Raw genomic sequence first — 22,692 nt, 5'->3', positions numbered from 1 at the left:
GGCCCCATCCATCTTGCCTTCCATCCTTCAGAGATTCCTAACAATTTCCGGTCTTCTGGTATCATCCCCAGAGCTGTAGGTGATTTTTAAAATTTCTTTTCACATCATTTCTGGGGATTGGAGTAGGGCTTGTGGTAGGCAAGGTAAGCTCGTGCGCCCAGTTCACCATCTTGAACTAATTTCCCAGCTTCCCTGGGTCTGACAGATCGGCTCTTTAGCAGTCCATTCTAGAATCTCTCTCGGAATCAAACCATGCTGTTTTAGGCAGCCAGGGCCACTATGACAAATGCCACACAGTGGGTTGGCTTACATATCAAGAATTTATTGGCTCACGGTTTTAAAGACCAGAAGTCCAAACTTGAGGCCTTGGCCAGGCCAGGCTCTCTCTCAGGGTGGGCAGCGCCCGGATGCTGACAGCCCTCCCACACGAGGGGCCATCCTTGGGCTCCTCCTGTGGCTTCTCCAGCTTCTGGCTGCTTCCGGTTTCCGGCTTCTACTGACTCACTGGATCCAAATTTTCTGTCCTTATAAGGCCTCAGGCCCTACGGGATAAAGACCCACCCTGATTCAATTTGTTCCCAACTAACAATAACATCTTCAAAAGGTCCTGTGTACAAATGGGTTCATACCTACAGGAACACAGATTAAGAAGAACAAGTCTTGTAGTTGGGGACATGATTCAACCAGCCACGTATCGGGGTGGGAGTGGGGCAAGAATCCCCTCTGGAAACCACACTCGCACAAGTCCCTCCCCAGGCCTCTGTCCCTCTGCCGTCCAGATTCCTGGTGGACCCAGGACTGGCACTGCCCACCTCTCAGCAGCCCTCCCCCCAGGCCTGCCCTGACCTTCCTCCCAGAAGCCAGTCTGAGAGCTGACCAACGAGGCCCCTGTCTCTTTTCTTTATTCTTCTCATTCTGAGCCCCTCAATTTTTTAAACTTTCTACTGTGACAGGATTTAATTCTTCCTGAAAAGATGAAAGGATAGTATAAAGATGTTGTAGGAATGGCCACCCATTGGTACTTTTCTGATATTTCCTCACGATCATATTCAGATTAAGCATCGTATTCAGGGCTCTGTCTGAGATACCATATCTGGGGGCACACAATGTCAGTTTCTCTTATTCCAGGTGACAACTTTGATCACTTGATTCAGGTGCTATCTACCAAGCTTCTCCATTGTCAACTTTTTTTTTTTAGTTCTTGGTAACTGTTTTATTATATTGGTAAATATCTCAGTTAAGACTGTCTGAGCATTATGTTTAAAATCCCTTTTAAAAGCATTTTTTCCTGCTGTTGATAGTGTAAAATGGGGCAAGTTTCTAGAAAGGTAGATGAGTTTACATCACCAAAACTTTAAAATTATCACAGTCCCTGGCCTCTAAGTCCCTGGCCTCTCCAGAAAATCACTTCTAAAGAACTAGTTGGTGATGGGCACAAAAATGTCCACCAGATGTCCACCGCACCGCTATTCAATTCTAAGTAGAACGTGGCTGAGTAGCTCTTGAAATAGAGCATTTCATCAGCCCAGAATATTTGCTTACAAGGTTCACAAAAAATTGTAATAGCAAGGAACTGCTTATGGTAAAATGTTTTTTAAAGGGACACATGAAATCATTAGAATTTGTATGAAAAAAACGTTGTAAGAAAATACCCTAAAATAACATCAGCAACTGTTTCAAATTAGGGTTAATTCTTTATCATACTCCCTTTTATTTTCGAGATTATTTTTACAATGAACCCCACTTCTTCTACATCAGGGGTAGGAAGGGAAAAGCGGCCCTATTTTTAAAGTCTGTTTTTCCCCAAGGATTGGGAGCAAGGTCTCTGCCTTCTGGTTTTTGTCTACCCAGTGACCCCCTGAGCTTCGTTGGTCTTTGCGGGAACTTCTCCTTGACTCTCTCAGTGGTAGCAGAATTGAGAGCCTAGGATAACCAGACCCCCAAACCCCTGTCTTGGCTCCCCAGCCTCAGTCACTCTGCCCTCAGATGCAGCTTTCCCCTGTGAGACTCTTTGAGACCCCTGAAAAGACAAACTCAGAGTCACCCAGAGTCTCTCCGCTTGCCCACACCTAAGGGCACAGGAAGTGCCTCAGCTCCAGTGTCAGGCAGCCAGGATCCAATCCTGGCTCCATCCCTGATGAAGTGGGCTTTCCAGAGACTTTAAATGAGAGAGATGCTGGGTAAAGGTATTGACAAGGCACCTGAGTTTCATAGATGCCTGAGAAAGATGAGTGGCTGTGTTCCTGAAGTCTCTTTCAAATGCCAGTGACAGAAATCCAACTCCAACTAGGCGAAACAAGAAAGGTAAGTTATTGGCTCATGTAGCTGGAAAGTCCAGAGGTGGACATCAGGCATGGCTGGATCCAGGAGAACATTTACCACTGCACATGTTTGCAGAAGTCCCCTGACGCCTGCTCTCTGCCTAGTCTGTGCTGGCCTGAGACAGCACCAGATTCCACAGCTTTGAGGAGTTGGGGAACCTCTCCAATGGAGGTATCTCCCTCCCCAGCATCTGTGGTTATTCCCGACCGCTCTGCTAATCCTTTCCACATGTCTGGAGACATGGATTTCTTCTTGCTCAGAGATCAAGAGCGGAATAAGACACTCTCGGTGAGTATACAAGATGGCGGCCAGGGCCTTTCCCCCAACCCTATGAGGCCTGAGCTTCTGCCTTAGCTTGGCTTCCCTGCTCCAAGCTCTTCCCTCTCTCCAACAAACAGCAGTAAGATTCTTCCTTTTCAGAACAGTTCTTTCCTCAGGTCACTCTCCTGCTCAAGAATAATCAATGGCTCTCCATTTCCTACAGAATCAACTTGAAACTTGAGACTAGCTGGCTCCCAAATCTCTGGCCCCATCACCACTGTTTCCCAGGCCTTTGTCAGGATGGGCTCCTTGGAGTTTCCCATCCCTGAATGAAATGCCATCCCGTTCAAGGCCCCACTCACACCTCACTGACCCTGCCTGTCCCTCTAGGAGCTGCTCTAAAGTGTCCCTCTAGGGAAACACCTCTGGCCTTGCTCAGTTTCCCTCACTGGAATTCCCGGATGCCAGATATGCACACATATGTGCACATGGATTTGCACACTTGATGCACAGATACATGCACATGTGCACACAGACCCTTATGCAATACCTGGGGGTCCCCAGGGCCAGCTTTGACCCAGAGAGCCCAGCATAGTGTCTCTTGCTTTCCACTCCACAAGAGCACATGTGCCTGGAGGTCAAGGCAGCCCACATCTCCTCTACAGCCTCCAGGCCAGCCCAGAGCAAACCCGACTAGACTTATAGCTCAGGGAAGGCTCGGGACGCAGCTAGCATTTTCAATGGGCCCCAGGGGAGATGACCAGTGCTGAGTCAAAGGAATCTTTGCTTCTCCTTGCCTTGACATTGAGCACTCCTTGGGCCTCAGCAGAGAGGCATATAAGATGAAAGACACTTTAACACATACAAACATGTCTACCCCTTGCCCACCCATGCCCAGGGCCTCTGTCTCCTGGGTTGACACAGACAGCCTCTGCCTTGCCTGACTCAGGCACGGCACATCTTTGAGACTTCCTAAAGCTACGGTTCTCAAGGTGTCCCTGGCCTAACAGCACCACATCAGCTGGGCACATGCTGGAAATGTGCATTCTTGAGCCCCACCCCAGTCTCGGCGTGGAGTGCAATGTCCATACACACACCCATCTGAGAGGCACTGCCCTGGAAAGCATGAAAGCCACGCTGACCAGCCAAGCTTTGCAAAAGCATCCACACCAGAAAGAGGTGATTGCAGACACACACACCAGACAGCAACTGAGGAGACCCTTCTCTGTTCTCTCCAGGGCAGGACTGGGTTTTTCTTCTTCCCCTAAGCCCAGACTTCCTCCCAGAGCCCCCTCCCCTAACTTCAGATTCCTCCCAGCTCAGCCCCCGACCACACACACACACACACACACACACCAGGGCGTTCTGCCCCAGTTCCCCTCCTTCCCAGCTTACAGCAGGGAGCTGGGGCTGCAGGAGAGGTGGGATGGAGCTACTGCTGGAGAGCTGGCTCCAAGGCAGGCAGGAAAGAAGAGCTGGACCACTACCTCCCACCCTCCTCCAATCTCCTCCCAGAGCAGGGTGCAGTCCCTAGGGGCCAGCCTGGGAGGCACAGAGCCGCTCTGAACAGAAAAGAGGGCAGGCTGCACCAGGTGGGCAAACTGCAAGTACGGGGCCCGACCAACGAACCCTGAAAACTGGGCTTTCAGATCAAATTCTGGATTTCGAGTTTTTTTTTTTTTTTTTGGAAACCCCCAAGACTAGTTACCCTGAACCTAGGGTGGCCAGATTTAGCAAATCAAAATTCAGGACACCCAGTTGAATTTGCATGTCAGATAAACAATGAATGGTCTTTTAGAATAAGTGTATCCCACGCAACATTTACCTGAAATACAGATTTAACTGGGAGCCTTTATTTTATCTGGCAACCCTTCCTGGACCCCAATCATTCTTGATTGACAAGCAGAGGCACTCCGCAGCAGACACCCAAGTTCTGCTCTGGCAAGGAAGCCTGATCACTTATAAAAATAGAAGTGGCTTCCAGTATCTAGGGATAGCAAAAGATTTTTACAGACATGAAAAGGAAGTTAGCAGACAGGTGGGTTCCCTGGCTCTGCCCCTTTCACTCCTTATGGGGTCCTGGGATGTCCCAAGATCCCAAAGCATGCAGTTTCCATAGGCCTCACACACCATGTCCCAAACGTCCTCACATGTGCAAACTCATGTATACGAATGTGCACACACCCTCTCCTTGTACAGCCCTCTCAAGCCCAAATGTGATCCTGGCTGACTCCAGGTGGGGGCAGGCGCTGGGGTCCGGTTCTGACGCTGTTCCATCACCCCCAGGAACGGGAGCAGAAAAGACACATGCGGGTGCACGAGAAGATGACTTACGCGTCCAAGGTGTCCGCCAAGCACACCAGCCTGCGGCGGGAGCTGCAGCTGGAGGACGAAGCCGAAGACAAAGAGATACTCGCGGAGGCGGCTCAGCTGCAGAATTTCCGCGACAACGTGGCCTGGAAGCTCGCCTTCACCAAAGGTACAGCCCTGTTCCCTGGGAGGGACCCCTAGCATGCCCCTGCCACTGACATTGGGGCACCCTTGGGGCAAACATAGCTCTGCACTGAGCCTTCCCCAACTTGCCAGTGCATGGGAAGGCCCCCTGTTTTCTACTGTGGGGAGACAAATCCGAGTCAAGTTTGCAGAGTACGGCATTTTATTCATGTCACCAAAGTCTTTCTGCTGCAAAGAAGCGCGATCACTGGAGAAAATGAAAGTAGCTTTGAGTATCTTGGGGCAACAAATGATTTTTATAGACATATAAAGAAAGTTAGCTTGAGTCCTACTGATTAGACCAGGTTTTGTCCATTTGATAGGAGCGGGGTTAGGGTAGGTGGGATTTATTTTGTATTGCGTCAAAGGTAAGGAACCAGGGGCTTGATTGGCTATCTGGGTCAGCGGCCTTGGTGTGGATTTCAAATTCCAAAAGATATCAGGAGGAAACTCAAGATGGAACTCTCAAAGAGGAAGTAGGTTTTTTTGTTTTGTTTTTGTTTTTTTGTTTTGTTTTGTTGTTGTTTTTGGCTGAAGGGTCCCCAGGGCTTTCTCTATACAATTTTACCACTAAAGATCCTGGAACCTAAATGCTATTTCCTACACAGATATCAGAAGTGGTTTTAGGGCACTTTGAAAGGTGATCACAGTGTGGAACAGAAAGCATGGTCTTTCCTATACATGAGGCCAGGTTAATTGGATATCTGCATGGAAATAGGTATCTGACCCCTATGTCACACCAATCACGGAGATCGATTCCAGCTGGACTGCCAATCTAAAGTGCTTTTGTAGGAGAAAATCTTTTGAATCACCATATTGTCTACATTCTGAATATTGAGCATGCACAATGAACGTGGGCTGTTGAGTCTACAAAGTATAGTCAATGCAACTTAGTGGTAAAGACCATCACCTCTGGGTTCAAATCTCAGGTCCACCATTCACTAGCTGCCCCTTGGCACCTAGGGGTTAAATGTGTTAACACATTTTATGTGCTTAGAAGAGTGTCTGTCACATAGAAAGAACCACTATGTGTTGTTTTAGTTTGCTAAGGCTAGTGAAATGCAATATACCATAAGTGGACTGGCTTTTAATGATGGGGATTTATTAGCTTACAAGTTTACAGCTCCAAGGCCATGAAAATGTCCAGATTAAGGCATCAACAGGATGATATCTTCTCCCTGAAGACTGGCTACCAGCGAGCTTGGGCTCCTCTGTCACATGGGAAGGCACATGGTGACATCTGCTGGTCCTTCTCTCCCAGGTTTCGTTGCTTCCAGTTTCTGGCTTCAACGGCTCCCTCTCTGAGCTTCTGCATGTTTCTTTCTTTTAGCTTCTGTCTTTCTTAGCTTCTGTGTCCTTCTCTCTAAACTTCTCTGTGGCTTTTTTCTCTTTTATCCTTTTATAAAGGACTCCAGTAAGAGAATTAAGACCCACCTTGAAGGAGGTAGGCATCTCAATTGAAATAACCTAATCAAAAGTTCCCACCTATTGGTCTACATCCACGGGAATGGATTAGAAGAACATGATCTTTTCTGGGGTACATAGAGCTTTAACTATCACGTGTGTGTGAGCTGTTATTTTTACCCAGTAGGAAGTTGTAAGTACTGACTACATGTTAATATTGCTCTGATATTGTGCATGCCAGCTCGGCCACTAGGGGGAGCACGACTGGAGACGTGTTTCTGTTGATCGCCTTCCATCGCTAATAATACACATAAGAGACAGAGACTGTGTTTGGGTGGGGGCAATACAGTAATGTCCCCAAGCAGAGATGTGAAGGAGGCTTGCTGGACCAGGAAGACAGGTGTGGAGGCCCAGAAAGGGTGGCCCTCCAGGGGGTTTGGACTCCAAAACCCCTCCATGTCTCCAACCTTCATTTACGGTGAGAAGCTGGGTCTCCTTGAGGAGAAGGAACTTCTCCAAGGTCCCTTAGGGAAGTGGGGACTCAGCTAGGTTTTCTCCAGGCATTAAGATTCTCAGTATAAGGCTCTTTCCATTACACCAGGATATATATATATATATATATATATATATATATATATATATATATATGTATTTTTATTTTTTTTATTTTTATATTTTGCTGGAAAGGAAAGGATTCAAGTAAAAAGGCAAGAAAGCCAGACATTCTGCTCCAGAAAGACCATGGAAAGAGTCCCCAGTAATCCCTGGACACCAATTTCACTGTCTCTGTTCTTTGCACACAGAATGTTCATCCAGATGTCCACCTTGGTTTTCTCCTGCTGGGTTTAAACCCTGGCATTGTGGACTTTGCTGCCCAGTTTGGGCCCTGGGAGCTCATGGTGCCCCACGTAGTAATTGAAGCACCCCATTTTTTTCCCCTACCCCACTCAGGTCCTGGTTAATAGGCCTTCTGTTATTAAATCCAGCAGAGTGAAATTTCCAAGGTGGGGGTGTCCATAACCTCATTCCAAGTGAAAAGGGTGCTGCAGCAAGAGAGGGTCAGGTCAGACATAAGGAAGAACTTCCCAGTAAAGAGACAGATATATAGATAGAGCCTTCTCTCCCTTCAGCTGGAATCAGAAGACAAGAGCACAATCTCCCGTAGTCGCTGTGATAACCCAGGCATCACAGCACAGCCCTGGACCAGGAGTCGGCAGACTTAGCTCTGGACACTTATTTGCTCTGTGCCCTTCCTCGGTCCTGAGGTGGGCTGCTCTCTCCCACTTCCCCCCACCCCTTTTCTTACATTGCAGAAAAGAAATTGGAGCCTGAGACCATCAACGGCTACCTCCAACAGAAGCGGCAGTTGTTCCTCATCCAGGTAGAACCAGCTGCACCCACCACAAGAGACAGCCAAGTGATGGTGCTGGTCTGGGGTAGGCACAGTGACTCATGCCCCCATGGCCTTCAGTATGCCCTAGAGATGAAGCATAATGAGATCCAGAGGCTGGAGATGCTGACGGCCAAGGAAGAGGCCAAGCTGGAACGGGCAGAGAAGTCTCTGGCAAAGGATGCAGCCCTGTTTGATGAGTTTCTCAGGGAGAATGACCACAGCTCAGTGCAGGCTCTGAGAGTGTGAGCCTGCATGTGGCGGGGGGGGGGGGGGTCCAGCAGAGGGGGCTAGCTGATCATGGGTGACCCTATGCCTGCATACACATACCCCAATGCCCAGCCCCAGCCCCAGCAGTCCCCTGCCACCTCCTGTCCCTGTCCTTGAGCCTCGCTCAGCCCAGGGGGGCTGAGGGCAATGTGGCCACTTCTCTCTGTCTGTGATTATCTCCCTGTCCCCACTCTACCCTCCAGGGCTGAGAAGGAGACCAAAGCAAAGATGGAGAAGATCACTGAGATCAGGGAGCTTACCAGCCAGATCATGAATATAAAAAGGTAAGCTGAGCAGGAGTGCAGAGGGCTACTCCTCAAAGTAGCCAAAAGAGTCACCTCAAAATGCAAACCACATTGCATTACCTTTCAGTTCTAAATATCTCAGGGACTCAAAACTCCATGAGAAGTGGCTGAAGGGGAAGCTAAATCAGAGTAAGAAACAATCAAATGGATTAGCAGCTTCAAGACATAGTAACAAGCCCAGGAGCTGGAGAAAATACTATTTTGTAAGGGAAGTATACATTTGCCTCAAGCTATTAGTCCAGTTCCTTGTAAGGTTAGCAAAGCTGAACAAGAGCACCAACCAATCTGCAAAGACTGGGAAATTTTTTGTGTTTTCTTGTTGTTGTTGTTAATTCCTGGCATTCAAGGAAATCTCTCTCAAAACACTATCTGGACACATGCTTAAGGAACAGACACATCAAGGACTAAATTCCAGAATTAGCACATCAAAATATCAAAAGATCCAGTCTGCAACAAAAGATTGCGAGACAAAAGGGATTATGGGAAGACAGTGGAGTACGAAGGTCCAGGAATCAGTCCCTCCACCAAAACAACTATTGAAATTGGAGGAACTGTCTGAATCAACTATTTTGAAACCCTGGCATCTAGGTTACACTGTTAAGCATCAAGGGAAGAGCTGGAGGAAAAGGCTGGTAAACTGCAGTAAGTATCAATGAATTTCACCTTCCCTGAAGTGGCCACCATCCCCCCTCCCCCAACTACATGGCAGGCAGCTGTGGGGACTGCATCCCAGACTCCTGGTTCAGTTTTCTGGTGCCAGGGTGGGCTATAAGGACCTAGTCCTCCAAAATCCAGAGGTGCATCATCTGATCACTGATCACTGCTTTTGACCAGTTACTTCAAGTCTCTGGGGGACTGCCCCTGAGGTCAGTCATTGTTCTAACCCCCTTCAAGAAAAAGCAGCAGAGGAGTCTTAAAGAGGCAGTACCTACTTTTTTTCTCTCTCTCTCTCTTTTCTCTTTCCATTCCCCATTTGGGAACAAAAATAATTTGGAAAAGTCAGAAATTGATGGCTTTAGCCCCCAACAGCAACAAAAACTAGCAATATCTGAAGAGTGGGAGAACTAGATTTCCAGAGTTATAACCATACATACTCAGAATGTCCAGTTCCCAACAAAAAGATACAAAACACACAAAGAAACAAGATAGTAGGGCTCATTTACAAGCAAAAGAATTTGCCAGAAACCATCTCTGAGAAAGTTCATACACTGGAATTATTAGTCAAAACTTTAAATCAATTTATTTAAACATATATTCAGTGAGCTAAAAAGAAAATCCACACACAAAAAACTAAAGGAAACTAAGAAAATGTTGCCTGAACAAAATAGATAGAAATTTTAAAAAGGAACCAAACAAATTTTGGAGCTGCAGAGTACAGTAATTGACATGAAAAACTCAGATTCAATAGCAAATTTAAGCAGACAGAAGAAAGGATTAGGAAACTTGAAGACAAGTGTGCCGCTTTGGATGTATTATGTTCCCCAAAACACCATGTTCTTCGATGTAATTCTGTGGGGGCAGATTGATTAATCTTTTTGATTAGGGTGTGACCTCTTGATTGGATGTTTCCATGGAGATGTGACCCACCCAACTGTGATTAATATCTTTGATTAGATTATTTCCATGGAGGTGTAGCCCTTCCCGTTCAGCATGGGTCTTAATTAAATCACAGGAGCCTTATAAGTGCTCAGACAGAAGGAGCTCAGTGCTGCAGCCAAGAGAGACATTTTGAAGATGAACATTGAAAGCTGATACTGACATTTTGGAGAACACCATTTTGAAACACAACCTGGGAGCAAAAGAAGGAGACACCAGCCACGTGCCTTCCCAGATAACAGAGGTGTTCCAGATGCCATTGACCTTTCTTCAGTGAAGGTACCCTATTTTTGATGCCTCAGCTTGGACACTTTTATGGCCTTAAGATTGTAACTGTGTAACCAAATAAACCTCCTTTATAAAAGTCAATCCATTTCTGGTATTTTGCCTAATGGCAGCATTGGCAAACTAGAACAGCAAAACAATTGAAATTATCCAGTGTGAGGAGGAGAAAGAAAAAATAATAATGAAGAAAAATTAACAGAGTATGAGAGACCTATGGGACACATCATGTGTACTAATATAGGCAACATTAGAGTTCCCAAAGGACAAGAGAGAGAAAGGGACAGAAAGTATTTTAAGAAATAACTGCTAAAAACTTCCCAAATGTGATGAAAGACATGAATATACACATCCAGTAATCTCAACAAACTCCAAGCAAAATAAACTCTCAGATATCTACACCAAGACACATTAGCATGAAATTGTCAAAATCCAGAGGCAGGATGTTCAACGCAGCAAGAGAGAAGTGACTTGTCACATACAAAGGATCCCCAATAAGATTAACAGTAGATTTTTCATCACAAACCATGGAAGCCAGAAGACAGTGGGAGGGCATATTTAAAGTCCTTAAAGAAAAAAACTGTCCACCAAGAACTCTATATCTGACAAAATTATCTTTCAAAAATGAAGGAGAAATTAAGACCTTTACAGATAAACAATAGCTGAAAGAGTTCATTTCCAATAGACCTGCCCTACAAGAAATGTAAAGGGAGTCCTACTGGCTAAAATAAAAGGCACTAGACAAACCACTTGAAGCCATAAGAAGAAATGAAAAAAAAAAAGGTGAAGTTAACTTCAGTGGTAAATATAAAAGTCTATATTATTGTACTTTGGTTTATGACTGCTTTTCCCCTCTATTTGACGTAACAAGAAAATGTGTAAAATAACATTTGAAATCTGTGTCCATGGGTATATGATGGATAAAGATGTAATCTGAAACAATAATGATGTAAGGTGGGATAGAAGTATATAGGAGTAGAAATTTTCCATATTACTGAAACTGGGTTGGTAGATTAAGATGTTAATTGTAATTATAAAGGTAACCCTTAAGAAAATAACTTCAAAATATAGAGAAAGAAGGGAATCAAAATGGTACAAAAGAGCAACTAAATACAAAAAAAAGAGAGTAATGAAATTACTGAAGAACCTTGAAGACATTATGTTGAGTGAATTAAGTCAAACAAAAGGACAAATATTGTATAATTTCTCTTACATGTAATACTTAGAATAAGTGAATTCACAGAGATGGAAATCAGAATAATGGTTACCATGGGTGGGAATGGAGAATTGGAAAGTTACTGTAAAATGAGTATGAGTTTTGGTTAGGGGTGATAAAGATAGTCTGGAAATAAGTAGTGGTGGAAATTGCACCATATTTTCGATGTACTTAATGTCAAAGAATTGTCCCCTTAAAAGGTTTTTTATGTTGTGTATATTTTACCAAAATTTAAAATAAATAATTTTTGAAAGATTAGAAGTCAAACAAAAAGCAACAAATGATGGCCCATCCAAAGGAAAAAGATAAAACACCAGAAATCATCAACAAAGAATACCAAACCTTGAACATACCACATAAACACATTTTTAAAAAATGGTCTTAAATATGCTCAAAATCTAAAGGAAAACATGGACAAAGAACTAAATGATATCAGAAAAATGTTACATGAACAAAATGAGAATTTCAGTAAGAGATAGAAATCTTTAAAAGAAACCAGACAGAAAAACTGGAGCTGAGACCACAATTTAAAAATTCCATAGAGGGGTTCAACAGCATATTGGAGCTGACAGAAGAAACATTCTGTGAACTTGAGGTTAATTGAAATTATTCAGTCTGAGTAACAGAAAGAAAGAATAATGACAAAAAGTGAACATATCCTAAGACACCATCTAGTGCATTAATATACACATTATTGGATTCTCAAAAGGAGAAGGAGAGAGATGAGTAGAAAAATTATTCAAAGAAATAATGGTGGAAAACTTTCCAAATTTAGTGAAATACATATATACGACCAAGAAATTCAGTGAACTCTAAACAGGATAAACACAAAGACATCCACACCCAAACACATAATCAAATTATCAGATGCCAAAGGCCAAGAGAAAATCCTGAAAGCAGCAAGAAAAAAAGACACATATCATGTACAAGAGAACTCCAAAAAGATAAAGTGCCATTTTCTCATAAGAAACCACGGAGGCCAGAAGGTAGTGGAATAACATATTTAAAGTGCTGAAAGGAAAACCCACCAACCAAGAATTTCATGTCTGACAAAACTGTATTTCAAAATTGAGGGAGAGTTTAGGACATCCCAGACAAACAAAAGCTGAGGGAGTTCATCACCACTAGATCAGTCTTACAAGAAATGCTAAAGAGAATCTTCAGGTTGAAAGGACCTAAAGAGTGAATCAAAGACATATGAAGTACTGAAGATGTCCAGTAAGGGTAACCACATGGATAAATATAATTTCCAGTACCACTCCTCTTTTTACTTCTTACAAGATTTAAAATGGCAATGCATAAAAACCAATGACAAATCAATGGTTCTGGACACACTGTACAAAGATGTGATTTGTGACAACATCAAAAAAGGAGGGAAAGGAGGGTTATAGGAACATAGTTTGTGTATGCTATTGAGGTTCAGCTGATATCAAATCAAATGACATTTTATAGATACAGGAGATTTAAGCTCCATGGTATCCAAAAAGAAAATATCTTTAAAAAAAAAAGGCACAGAGGGAAATGACAAGGAGTTCTCTATAAAAGATCAAATGAGTAACATAGAGAGTAATGGAAAATTTGTATGAGTTACAAAACCCAAACAGCAAAATGGCAGAAGTAAGCCCTGCCTTAAATACTTTAAATAAAAATGGATTAAACCATCCAGTCAAAAGATAAAGATTGGCAGAGTGGCTTTTAAAAAAAGCATGACCCAACTATATATTGTTTACAAGAGACATACTTTAAATCCAAAGTTACAAGCAGGTTGAAATGAAAGGATATTTAAAATATTCTATGCAAAATAGTAACTAAAAACAGATCCAGGGTGACTAATAGACAAAAATTATTAAAAGAGACAAAGAAGGACACTATATATTAATTAATTCATCAAGAAGATATAACAATTATAAACATATATAACCTAAAAACAGAGTGCCAAAATATATGAAGCAAACATTGACAGATTTCAAGGGGAAAAATAGCTCTATAACAATAGTAGGAGACTTCAATACACCACTTTCAATAATGCATAGACCATCTAGACAGAAGACCAATCAGAAAATACAGAACTGGAAAAATACTATAAACCAACTAGATTTAACAGACATATATAGAACATGTAATCCAACAATAGCTGAACACATATTCTTCTAAAGAACATGTGGATCATTCTCTGTGGGAGACCATATTATGGTAGGTCAGAAAACAAGTCTCAATAAATTTAAAAAAAAGATTGAAATCATATAAAGTTTGTCTTCTCTGACCAAAATGGAATGAAGCTAAGTATCAACAAAAGAGAGGGGATGAGAAAATCCACAAGTATGTGGACATTAAACAAAACACTCTTAAATAACCACAGGTCAAAGAAGAAATCTCAAGAGAAATTAGGAAATATCTTGAGGCAAATGAAAATGAAAATGCAACATACCAAAACTTATGGGATGCAGTAAAGGTGGTGCTCAGTGAGAAATTTATAACTTTAAATGCTTACTTTGAAAAAGAAGGATCTCAAATCAATAACCTAACCTCATATCTGGAAGAACTCCAAAAAAGAAAAGCAGGAGAAGAAGATGGCAGCATAGGGAGGAGTGGAAGCTAGTTAGTCCCCCTGGAACAACTAATAAACAACCAGGAACAACTAGTAAATAATCTGGAATAACTGCGGGGGGACAAATGTGACTGTCCACTCAAAATACACCAATGTGAATTGGGAGGAATGTCAGAGATTGCAGCATAAAATCTGTAAGTAAAAACTGAGGATCTGAGCCAGGAGCCCCTCCCCCAGGACAGCCCAAACTGTAAAGCCACACTGTGCTAGAGAGCAGCGCTCTCAGAGCAAGCGAATATAGCTCAGCCTAGTTCTAACTGAGGTTTTAATTAACAAAAGTGTACTGTTCAATTAACCTATGAATACCCAACAAGCAGACAGAGGCTTTTGGTGACGAGTGAACTTGGAGAGCTGGAGGACCTCCCTGGAAGATCTGAAATGTACAGTTCATAATTTTGGGATATATTTTGAGTGAAATCTGCATTTAGAGAGTTACAGCATACAGGAAGTTATTTTTTGGATTGAGCTGAAACGTAGCTCCCATCTAAATGTTGGTCCTCCTGTACCTTTAGGACATTCAAAGTGAGCATAACCTATACTTGACATTATTACATTTCAAAGTGCTGTCACAGCTGGTTCACGACTGGATTCACCAACAAGGTTCTTGTGAAAGTATTGAATTTCAAATATTTTAGAACCCCAGAATGCTACAAATCCTAATAATTTTTATTTATTTATTTTTATTTTTTATTAACTTTATTTATCAAAAAATTAAAAAAAACATTTTCAAATACAACATAGCAAAGGAATAACAAAAACAAATATCCTGAAATAATTTCACTGCTTCCAATATGCTCCTACCATACACAAGATAATGAATGAACCACAGTCATTTCTGAGCATTCCCACATCAAGATTGCCCTCAATAGTATATGTGTTCTTATTAGATGATCGTTCCCCCTTCACTAGCTGCTGTCTATCTCTAGGTCCCCTGTATTCTACAATATAAGGCACTTGTTTTACATTATCACAGAGTTCACATTAGTGGTAACATACAATATCTCTCCTTTTGTGTCTGGATTATTTCGCTCAGCATTATGTCTTCAAGGTTCATCCATGTTGTCATATGTTTCATGACCTCATTTCTTCTTACTGCCGCATAGTATTCCATCCCGTGTATATACCACATTTTGTTTATCCGCTCATCTGATGAAGGACATTTAGGTTGTTTCCGTTTCTTGGCAATTGTGAACAATGCTGCTATGAACATCAGTGTACAAATATCTGTTCGTGACAGTGCTTTCAGATCTTCTGGGTGTATACCGAGAAGTGAAATTGCTGGATCATAGGGTAACTCAATACCTAGTTTTCTTAGGAACCATTAAACTGCCTTCCAGAGTAGCTGAACCATTATAGTCCCACCAGTAATGAATAAGAGTTCCAATTTCTCCACATCCTCTCCAGCATTTGTAGTTTCCTGTTTGCTTAATGGAAGCCATCCTTATTGGTGTGAGGTGATAACTCACTGTGGTCTTAATTTGCATCTCCCTAATAATTAGTGAAGATGAACATCTTTTCATGTGTTATTTAGCCATTTGTATCTACTCTGGGTGAAACTGAGGGTGGCCGCAGACTGGCCCTGAAGGGGGGGGTGCTTTCTGTCCCTGTTTCAGCTCAGTGGAGAAAGCCTCAGCCATTTTCAGTTCCCAGCACTCTGACCCAGACAAGGGTGGATATAGTAGAGTCAGAGAGACTATCCAAATGCAAATGATATCTCCCCAGGGGCTGTATCTTCCCTAAGAGGAAAGAAGTGGGGCCCATTTCTACTACCTGACTTCCATTCAGAACCAGACCCCAGAGCCTGGGAGAAAAGAGCTACAGGCCACACCTCCTTACACCAGTCTGGAGCTACAGGCTGACAGGCACCATCTGCTGGGCAGAAAATTTGAGGCATCATGGGGTGTATCAGTCTTTTAAGATAACCTTAAGGAAACCTGATACTATTGTCTCCTTCTGAGACCTGAGCCTGTTCTGGTCTGAGAAAATCTGATTGGGGTAACCAAGGAGGACAGATGCCTAGACAACAGAAAACTACAATCTACACTAAGAAAGATGAAGTTATGTCCCAGTCAAAGGAACAAACTTGCACTTCAACTGAGATACAGGAATTTAAACAACTAGTGCTAAATCAATTCAAAAACCTTAGGGAAGATATGTCAAAAGAGATGAGCATATAATGAAAACACTGGGCATACATAAGGTAGAAATCAAAACTTCGAAAACACAACTGGCAGAATCTATGGAAATGAAAGGCATAACACAAGGGATGAAAGACACAATGGACACAAACAACAGCAGATCTCCAGAGGCAGAAGAAAACACTCAGGAACTGGAGAACAAGACACCTGAAAGCCTACACACAAAAGAACAGATAGAGAAAAGAATGGAAAAATATGAGCAACATCTCTGGGAACTGAATGACTACACAAAACACAAAATGTATGTGTCATGGTTGTCCCAGAAGGAGAAGAGAAGGGAAAGGGGGCAGAAGCAATAATAGAGGAAATAATCAATGAAAATTTCCCATCTCTTATGAAAGACATAAAATACGGATCCAAGAAGCGCAGTGTACCCCAAACAGAATATATCTGAATAAGCCTATGCCAAGACACTTAATAATCATATTATCAAATGTCAAAGATAGAGAGTCCTGAAAGCAGCAAGAGAAAAGCAATCCATCATATACAAAGGAAGCTTGATAAGACTATGTGCAGATTTCTCAATAGAAACCATGGAGACAAGAAGGTGTGATATATTTAAGATACTGAAAGAGAAAAACTGCCAACCAAGAATCCTATATCCAGCAAAACTGTCCTTCAAATATGGGGGAGAGGTTAAAATATTCTCTGACAGACAATGACAGAGTTTGTGAACAAGATACCTGCTCTACAAACACTAAAGGGAACACTAACAGACAGAAAGGAAAAGACAGGAGTCAGAGATTTGGACCACAATTTTGGGAGATAGTACCACAGCAATGTAAGTACACTGAACAAAGATGACTGTGAGTATGGTTGAAAGAGGAAGGTTAGGAGCATATGGAACACCAGAAGGAAAGAGGCAAGATAAAGACTGGGACTGTATAACTCAGTGAAACCTAGGGTGCTCAATGATTGTGAAAAAAGGTACAAATATGTTTTGTTTTTTTTTTAATCTTCATTTTATTGAGATATATTCACATACCACGCAGTCATACAAAACAAATCGTACTTTCGATTGTTTACAGTACCATTACATACTGGTACATTCATCACCCAAATCAATCCCTGACACCTTCATTAGCACACACACAAAAATAACAAGAATAATAATTAGAGTGAAAAAGAGCAATTGAAGTAAAAAAGAACACTGGGTACCTTTGTCTGTTTGTTTCCTTCCCCTATTTTTCTACTCATCCATCCATAAACTAGACAAAGTTGAGTGTGGTCCTTATGGCTTTCCCAATCCCATTCTCACCCCTCATAAGCTACATTTTTATACAACTGTCTTCGAGATTCATGGGTTCTGGGTTGTAGTTTGATAGTTTCAGGTATCCACCACCAGCTACCCCAATTCTTTAGAACCTAAAAAGGGTTGTCTAAAGTGTGTGTAAGAGTGCCCACCAGAGTGACCTCTCGGCTCCTTTTGGAATCTCTCTGCCACTGAAGCTTATTTCATTTCCTTTCACATCCCCCTTTTGGTCAAGAAGATGTTCTCTGTCCCACGATGCCAGGTCTACATTCCTCCCCGGGAGTCATATTCCACGTTGCCAGGGAGATTCACTCCCCTGGGTATCTGATCCCACATAGGGGGGAGGGCATGATTTCACCTTTCAAGTTGGCTTAGCTAGAGAGAGAGGGCCACATCTGAGCAACAAAGAGGCATTCGGGAGGAGGCTCTTAGGCACAACCATAGGGAGGCTTAGCCTCTCCTTTGCAGCAACCGTCTTCCCAAGGGTAAAACCTGTGGTAGAGGGCTCAACCCATCAAACCACCAGTCCCCTATGTCTGTGGTCATGTTAGCAACCATGGAGGTGGGGTAGGCGAATACCCCTGCATTCTCCACAGGCTCCTCAAGGGGGCACTACATCTTTTTTTTTTCCTTGTTTTCCTTTTTTTTTTTTTTTTTTAAATTTCCCTTCTTTTTTAAATCAACTGTATGAAAAAAAAGTTAAAAAGAAAACAAACATACAATAAAAGAACATTTCAAAGAGACCATAACAAGGGAGTAAGAAAAAGACAACTAACCTAAGATAACTGCTTAAATTCCAACATGTTCCTACTTTACCCCAAGAAAGTTACCTAATATAGCAACATTTCTGTGAACTTGCTCCTACTATATCTATCAGAAATTAACAGACCATAGTCATTTCTGGGCATCCCCAGAACGTTAAATACCTTATCTGTTCTTCTTGGATTATTGTTCCCCCTTCCTTAATTGCTCTCTATTGCTCGTTCCCCTACATTCTACATTATAGACCATTTGTTTTACATTTTTCAAAGTTCACATTAGTGGTAGCATATAATATTTCTCTTTTTGTGCCTGGCTTATTTCGCTCAGCATTATGTCTTCAAGGTTCATCCATGTTGTCATATGTTTCACGAGATCGTTCCTTCTTACTGCCGCGTAGTATTCCATCGTGTGTATATACCACATTTTATTTATCCACTCATCTGTTGAAGGACATTTGGGTTGTTTCCATCTCTTGGCAATTGTGAATAATGCTGCTATGAACATTGGCGTGCAGATATCTGTTCGTGTCACTGCTTTCCGATCTTCCGGGTATGTACTGAGAAGTGCAATCGCTGGATCGAATGGTAACTCTATATCTAGTTTTCTAAGGAACTGCCAGACTGACTTCCAGAGAGGCTGAACCATTATACAGTCCCACCAACAATGAATAAGAGTTCCAATTTCTCCACATCCCCTCCAGCATTTGTAGTTTCTTGTTTGATTAATGGCAGCCATTCTAACCAGTGTTAGATGGTATCTCATTGTGGTCTTAATTTGCATCTCTCTAATAGCTAGTGAAGCTGAACATTTTTTCATGTGTTTCTTGGCCATTTGTATTTCCTCTTCAGAGAACTGTCTTTTCATATCTTTTGCCCATTTTATAATTGGGCCGACTGTACTATTGTCATTGAGTTGTAGGATTTCTTTATATATGCAACATATCAGTCTTTTGTCAGATACATGGTTTCCAAAAATTTTTTCCCATTGAGTTGGCTGCCTCTTTATCTTTTTGAGAAATTCCTTTGAGGTGCAAAAACTTCTAAGCTTGAGGAGTTCCCATTTATCTATTTTCTCTTTTGTTGCTTGTGCTTTGGGTGTAAAGTCTAGGAAGTGGCCGCCTAATACAAGGTCTTGAAGATGTTTTCCTACATTATCTTCTAGGAGTTTTATGGTACTTTCTTTTATATTGAGATCTTTGGTCCATTTTGAGTTAATTTTTGTGTAGGGGGTGAGGTAGGGGTCCTCTTTCATTCTTTTGCATATGGATATCCAACTCTCCCAGCCCCATTTGTTGAAAAGACCATTATGACTCAGTTCAGTGACTTTGGGGGCCTTATCAAAGATCAGTCGGCCATAGATCTGAGGGTCTATCTCTGAATTCTCAATTCAATTCCATTGATCTATATGTCTATCTTTGTGCCAGTACCATGCTGTTTTGGCAACTGTGGCTTTATAATAAGCTTCAAAGTCAGGGAGTGTAAGTCCTCCCACTTCGTTTTTCTTTTTTAGAGTGTCTTTAGCAATTCGAGGCATCTTCCCTTTCCAAATAAATTTGACAACTAGCTTTTCCAAGTCTGCAAAGTAGGTTTTTGGAATTTTGATTGGGATTGCATTGAATCTGTAGATGAGTTTGGGTAGAATTGACATCTTAATGACATTTAGTCTTCCTATCCATGAACATGGAATATTTTTCCATCTTTTAAGGTCCCCTTCTATTTCTTTTAGTAGAGTTATGTAGTTTTCTTTGTATAGGTCTTTTACATCTTTGGTTAAGTTGATTCCTAGGTACTTGATTTTTTTAGTTGCTATTGAAAATGGTATCTTTTTCTTGAGTGTCTCTTCCGTTTGTTCATTTCTAGCATATAGAAGCATTACTGACTTATGTGCATTAACCTTGTATCCCGCTACTTTGCTAAATTTGTTTATTAGCTCTAGTAGCTGTATCGTCGATTTCTCAGGGTTTTCTAGATATAAGATCATATCATCTGCAAACAATGACAGTTTTACTTCTTCTTTTCCAATTTGGATGCCTTTTATTTCTTTGTCTTGCCAGATTGCCCTGGCCAGCACTTCCAGCACAATGTTGAATAACAGTGGTGACAGCGGGCATCCTTGTCTTGTTCCTGATCTTAGAGGGAAGGCTTTCAGTCTCTCACCATTGAGTACTATGCTGGCTGTGGGTTTTTCATATATGCTCTTTATCATGTTGAGGAAGTTGCCTTCAATTCCTACCTTTTGAAGTGTTTTTATCAAAAAGGGATGTTGGATTTTGTCAAATGCTTTTTCAGCATCTATTGAGATGATCAATTGATTTTTCCCTTTTGACTTGTTAATCTGTTGTAATACATTGATTGATTTTCTTATGTTGAACCATCCTTGCATGCCTGGAATAAACCCCACTTGGTCATGGCGTATGATTTTTTTAATGTGTCTTTGGATTCGATTTGCAAGTATTTTGTTGAGGATTTTTGCATCTATATTCATTAGGGAGATTGGCCGGTAGTTTTCCTTTTTTGTAGCATCTTTGCCTGGTTTTGGTATTAGATTGATGTTAGCTTCATAAAATGAGTTAGGTAGTGTTCCATTTTCTTCAATGTTTTGAAAGAGTTTGAGTAAGATTGGTGTCAGTTCTTTCTGGAAAGTTTGGTAGAATTCCCCTGTGAAGCCATCTGGCCCTGGGCATTTATTTGTGGGAAGATTTTTGATGACTGATTGGATCTCTTTGCTTGTGATGGGTTGGTTGAGGTCTTCTATTTCTTCTCTGGTCAGCCTAGGTTGTTCATATGTTTCCAGGAAATTGTCCATTTCCTCTACATTATCCAGTTTGTTGCCATACAGTTGTTCATAATATCCTCTTATAATTTTTTTAATTTCTTCAGGATCTGCAGTTATGTCACCTTTCTCATTCATTATTTTGTTTATATGGGTCTTCTCTCTTTTTGATTTTGTCAGTCTAGCTAGGGGCTTGTCAATCTTGTTGATCTTCTCAAAGAACCAACTTTTGGTGATATTTATCCTCTCTATTGTTTTTTTGTTCTCTATGTCATTTATTTCTGCTTTAATCCTTGTTATTTCTTTTCTTGTACTTGGTTTAGGATTGGTTTGCTGTTCATTTTCTAGCTTCTTCAGTTGATCCATTAGTTCTTTGATTTTGGCTCTTTCTTCCTTTTTAATATATGCATTTAGTGCTATAAATTTCCCCCTTAGCACTGCTTTTGCTGCATCCCATAGGTTTTGGTATGTTGTGTTCTCATTTTCATTCGTCTCTATATATTTAGCAATTTCTCTTGCTATTTCTTCTTTAACCCACTGATTGTTTAGGAGTGTGTTGTTTAACCTCCAGGTATTTGTGAATTTTCTAAGTCTCTGATGGTTATTGACTTCTAATTGTATTCCATTGTGGTCAGAGAATGTGCTTTGAATAATTTCAATCTTTTTAAATTTATTGAGGCTTGTTTTATGTCCCAGCATATGATCTATTCTGGAGAAAGTTCCATGAGCACTAGAAAAGTATGTGTATCCTGGTGATTTGGGATGTAATGTCCTGTATATGTCTGTTAAATCTAATTCATTTATCAGATTGTTTATGTTTTCAATTTCCTTATTGGTCTTCTGTCTGGTTGATCTATCTATAGGAGAGAGTGATGTGTTGAAGTCTCCCACAATTATTGTGGAAACATCAATTGCTTCCTTTAGTTTTGCCAGTGTTTCTCTCATGTATTTTGTGGCACCTTGATTGGGTGCATAGACATTTACGATTGTTATTTCTTCTTGCTGAATTGCCCCTTTTATTAGTATGTAGTGGCCTTCTTTGTCTCTCAAAACATCCCTGCATTTGAAGTCTATTTTATCTGAGATTAATATTGCTACACCTGCTTTCTTTTGGCTGTAGCTTGCATGAAATATTTTTTTCCATCCTTTCACTTTCAGTTTCTTTGTGTCCCTGTGTCTAAGATGAGTCTCTTGTATGCAACATATTGATGGTTCTTTTTTTTTGATCCATTCTGCGAATCTATATCTTTTAATTGGGGAGTTTAATCCATTTACATTCAACGTTAAAACCGTGAAGGCATTTCTTGAATCGGCCATCTTATCCTTTGGTTTATGTTTGCCATATTTTTCCCTCTCTCTATTAATATCCTTTATTGTACCCATACCAAATCTCTTTAGTACTGAACCTTTCTCCAAGTCTCTCTGTCCTGTCTTTGTTTCTCTGTCTGTAGGGCTCCCTTTAGTATCTCCAGTAGGGCAGGTCTCTTGTTAGCAAATTCTCTCAGCATTTGTTTGTCTGTGAAAAATTTAAGCTCTCCCTCAAATTTGAAGGGGAGCTTTG

The 22,692-nt window shown here is 41.5% G+C and overlaps 1 protein-coding gene across 1 annotated transcript in view; it reads left to right on the top strand.

Moving 5' to 3' along the window:
* The window catches only part of CFAP100 (cilia and flagella associated protein 100), a 94,056-nt gene that overhangs the window by 36,500 nt on the left and 34,864 nt on the right, over positions 1-22,692 (top strand). Inside the window, exons 4-8 of the mRNA XM_037803536.1 lie at positions 2,510-2,610; positions 4,870-5,062; positions 7,794-7,861; positions 7,952-8,115; positions 8,344-8,424. Coding sequence (XP_037659464.1) covers positions 2,510-2,610; positions 4,870-5,062; positions 7,794-7,861; positions 7,952-8,115; positions 8,344-8,424 — 607 coding nt within the window. The remainder of the gene's footprint in view (positions 1-2,509; positions 2,611-4,869; positions 5,063-7,793; positions 7,862-7,951; positions 8,116-8,343; positions 8,425-22,692) is intronic.

This window comes from Choloepus didactylus, chromosome 1, assembly GCF_015220235.1.
Source record: "Choloepus didactylus isolate mChoDid1 chromosome 1, mChoDid1.pri, whole genome shotgun sequence".
NCBI lineage: Eukaryota > Metazoa > Chordata > Mammalia > Pilosa > Megalonychidae > Choloepus > Choloepus didactylus.
The sequence above is the reverse complement of the archived record's forward strand: the minus strand, read 5'-3'. Positions and strand labels throughout refer to the sequence as shown.